This window comes from Chrysochloris asiatica, unplaced genomic scaffold (genome assembly GCF_000296735.1).
Source record: "Chrysochloris asiatica unplaced genomic scaffold, ChrAsi1.0 scaffold00055, whole genome shotgun sequence".
NCBI lineage: Eukaryota > Metazoa > Chordata > Mammalia > Afrosoricida > Chrysochloridae > Chrysochloris > Chrysochloris asiatica.
The window spans coordinates 4,810,260-4,813,798 of record NW_006408573.1 but is presented as its reverse complement, the minus strand read 5'-3'; the positions used below and the strand labels follow the sequence as shown (position 1 = coordinate 4,813,798).

General features: G+C 54.8%; 1 protein-coding gene across 1 annotated transcript in view; it reads right to left on the bottom strand.

The window, feature by feature from the left end:
• Positions 1–2,899, bottom strand: part of SLC6A2 (solute carrier family 6 (neurotransmitter transporter), member 2) — a 52,845-nt gene extending 49,946 nt beyond the window's left edge. The window contains exons 1-2 of the mRNA XM_006863527.1: positions 2,472–2,899; positions 1,725–2,046 (exon numbers count right to left, since the gene is read on the bottom strand). Of these exons, the coding sequence (XP_006863589.1) occupies positions 1,725–1,998 (274 nt within the window). The 5' untranslated portion in view covers positions 1,999–2,046; positions 2,472–2,899. The remainder of the gene's footprint in view (positions 1–1,724; positions 2,047–2,471) is intronic.
• Positions 2,900–3,539: the final 640 nt, after the last annotated feature.

Sequence of the window (3,539 nt, the reverse complement as noted above, 5' to 3'; positions counted from 1 at the left end):
CGTGGATGTGCGTGGATGTGCGTGGATGTGCGTGGATGTGCGGATCAGCCACCTGAGGTGCTTTTTATTTCAGCCAGCACTTTATTACAATGGAAGTGACCCATGGCTGCATGACAATGAGAATCTATAGGAGATTAGCACTCTTGGCAGGCAGAAGCAGTGCTTCATACATCTTAGTAAGCCTGGTCCCTCACACAGAGAGGAGCCAGATAAATATTGCTGGTTAATGAAAGTGTGCTCAGCTGTATGGGGCGATCACTAAGGACATGCTGCATGAAGCGTCTTAGGGTTTCTTGTCTGTCTGACATTCATCATCTCCCTGTCTACTCAAAATAACTGGAATCTGCGTTTCCTCCCTCCTCGGGTCCAGAGACCCTGGAGAAACTGCAGGTGCCAAACGTGGCACCATCACCTCTGGATGGTATGTGTCTCAGCTTTCTCTCTCTGCCTGTGTCCATGTTGGGCTGCAGATGAGCAAGGGCCTTCAGGATTCAGCCACTGACCCCAGACTATGTTGCCCAGCCTCCTTGTCTCATATGCTGACAGTGGCTGATCAGTCTTGGGAGGTACCGAAATAGATGATGCAAATAAAGCCTTTATCTGTTGGCTCCAACCTGGGATCTAAGAGAATCCTAAAGGACTAGTCTTCTCTGAGGGAGAGCTAAAAGCAGTCTCTTCTTGGAGCCATCTGTTCCTTTTGCAAGCACCAGGCATTACCCATCCCAAAGTAAGTGTCTAGAGTACACATCCAACTAGACAGCTATGAGGCTCTAGGACAAGGTCATCAGCTGTCCCTTTGTCCAGCTCCAAACCCTCATCCTCCCTCCCACCCGCCTCTGACTTCTCTAAGTTTTAAGTCAGAGCTACTGCCAGGTAGCAAGATAAGGCTTACTGCTTCCGTAAAGAATTACAGCCTTGGAAACCCTGTACAGGGTCGCTCTGAGTCAGAACCAACTCCAGGGCACACCACCACCACTGCCAGGAAGGTTGGAACAGTGGATAGAGAGAGGTTTCCAGACTGGGCATCCTTTTACAACCCTGTTCTCTAAAAGACATTTCCCCAGGTTCTCTGCAGAGCACCCTTAAATCCATATAAGAAAAAGCAGCCCCTCTGGATCATACCCCTCAGGAAGCAGCTAGGGCCTAGGACCCAGAGCTGAAGTGTGGGTGATCTCACAGCAAGGGCAGATTGTGGGCGGGTTGTTCCATTGGAGTCTTCTCCAGGCCCCTTTCCCACTCCACCCTTCAATTTGACTGCTACCACTGGATGCGCAAGACCCACCAGAAGGACCCATTGACCCAGTCCCATGTAGACCCCTCGATGGGCACAAGTGCCAACTGACAGTGGAGTTCTCGATTTGTGACTCTGCCCTGGATTCTGCTATCCTAACAGGGCAGCCAAGTGCCAGCAGATTTAGGGTTTTGTGTCCCTGATTGTCATCGCCTCTCTCCTTCAAGTGATCTCCAAAATCTCCAACTCTCTTCTTGCAGACCATGAAAAACTCAACCGTGTATTTCCACCTAGGCCGTCCACGGTCTTACCTCATCTCTGCTCTGCTCCCAGAAATATTTTTCCATGAGTCCTGCCAGTCTCTGTGTGTGCCCCTGACTTGTGTGGGTGCAACCCTCTTACCCTCCTTCGTGCTCCCTACTTCCTGTCCTTGCCACCGCCACGGACCGGTAGCTTTCCAAGTTCAAACCCCCCAGCCCGTCCCAACGCTCACCGCCGCCGTTCTTGTAGCAGAGGTAGGGGAAGCGCCACACGTTAGCCAGGTCTACCGCAAAGCCGACCACCGACAGCAAGAAGTCGATCTTCTTGCCCCACGTCTCCCGGGGCTGCGCGTCGCCGCCGTGGGGCGCTAGGACGCATTGGACGCCGTTGCGTTCTTTCACTACCACTAGTTCCGCCGTTTTGCGCGCCCGCAGGGGCTTGTCCGGACCGGGATCCAAGCCGCTGCTCTCCGGCTGCACCTGCGGGTTCATCCGCGCCAGAAGCATGAGTGCGGTTGGCGAGAGGGGCTTGAGCAAGACTGGGGACGCTGAAGTCTGCTTGGATAAAAGGAAAAGAGGTGGTCACCGGGACAGTTCCGCCCTCCCTGCGCCTCCCGAGACCTTCGGAAAACACCGGGAACACTGGGGAGCACGCGCTGAGAGGCTTCGGGGGTCGCGAAAGAGTCCCTAGTCTCTAGGAAATTTTCGGAAACGGAGTTGTGGTTCGCCCAAGTGGGGCAGAACTCAGAGAGGGAGACCGCCGGGCTGGACACCCGTAGTACTTTCTCTCTTTACCCCGCTCTCCTCCGCCCCCAAACGGCGGGGTTTGGACTCGCCGAGGCTGAGGATTCCCTCGTGATCATCCCCAACTCGAATCTGCGCTACCTTCACAGCCCACAGAGCCTCCCCGGACACTTAAGGCTCTACACGTCAAACTCACTGGCACTTCTAGTCGGGTTCTGCGCGCAGGGCGCACTCACGTGTCCTGCAGAGAGGAGATCCCAAGTGCTGTGCGCCCTGCCTGCCCCGGACCCGCCGCGCCTGGGCAAGCTCTGGGGCGCAGGTTGGGGCTGGGCTCCCCCGCGTGGCGCTCGGGCGCAGCCGGGAGAGCGCTGGCGGCGCAGGGAGTCCGGCGGCGGCGCGGGCTGAAAGGCTTTGGCCGCGCCAGGCGGGGGCCGCCTGGTAATGTAGCCTTCGCCCCAGGTAACGCGCCGATTGCATTAACCCAGCGCCCGACCCGCTCCGTCTGGAGCCTGTTAGCGCTAATGGGGACTGACAGCGCAATCAGGGAAGGGCAAGGGCGGGGGCGCGGCGCGGGATCCGAGGAGGAGCAGTAGGAGTCCCTGTCTAGGCTACTCCTAGGACCCAGGTGTTCACGCCCTTTCCATCACCCGCCGAGTACCGGACTAGGGAAAGACAGGCGAGAGGCTCCCAGAAGTGGCTCTGAGCCGAGTCTGAGAGAGGGACAGGAAAGGACGGAGCGGTGCCGCGCCAGTGGGTCACTTAAACTACGTGGTCAGAGTTTCTCCGTCAGCACACTGCGAGTGTCTGCGTGGGGCCCAGGTACAAACTGGTGACTAGTGTGCCATTGGGTGAGTATTGTTGGCTGGTTGGGTGTTCCAAGGATAAACATTGAACTCTTCCATCTCTTGCCATGGATAGCTATTCGGGCACCTGAGACTGTGACTTCTGATCCAAGAACTGCTAATCATTCATTTATTCATTCATTTGTTCATTCATGTTTTAAGAGACAGGCATTATTCTAAATTCTTGGATACATTAGTGGACAAAACACTAGAGTATCCTTGCCTCTAGATTACATTCTGTCAGTGAGGGACTGGGGAGATATAGGAAACAAGAAATATAATAAATGCATACATTATATGTTATATGAGGACCTCTGGTAGCATAGTGGATTACGAGCTGGACTGTGAACTGCAAAGTCAACAGTTCGAATCTACCAGTTGTTTCGGTGGCGAAAGATGACCGTTTTCTGCTCCCGTAAAGATTTGCAGCCTCAGAAACTATACAGGACTGCTGTGAGTTGG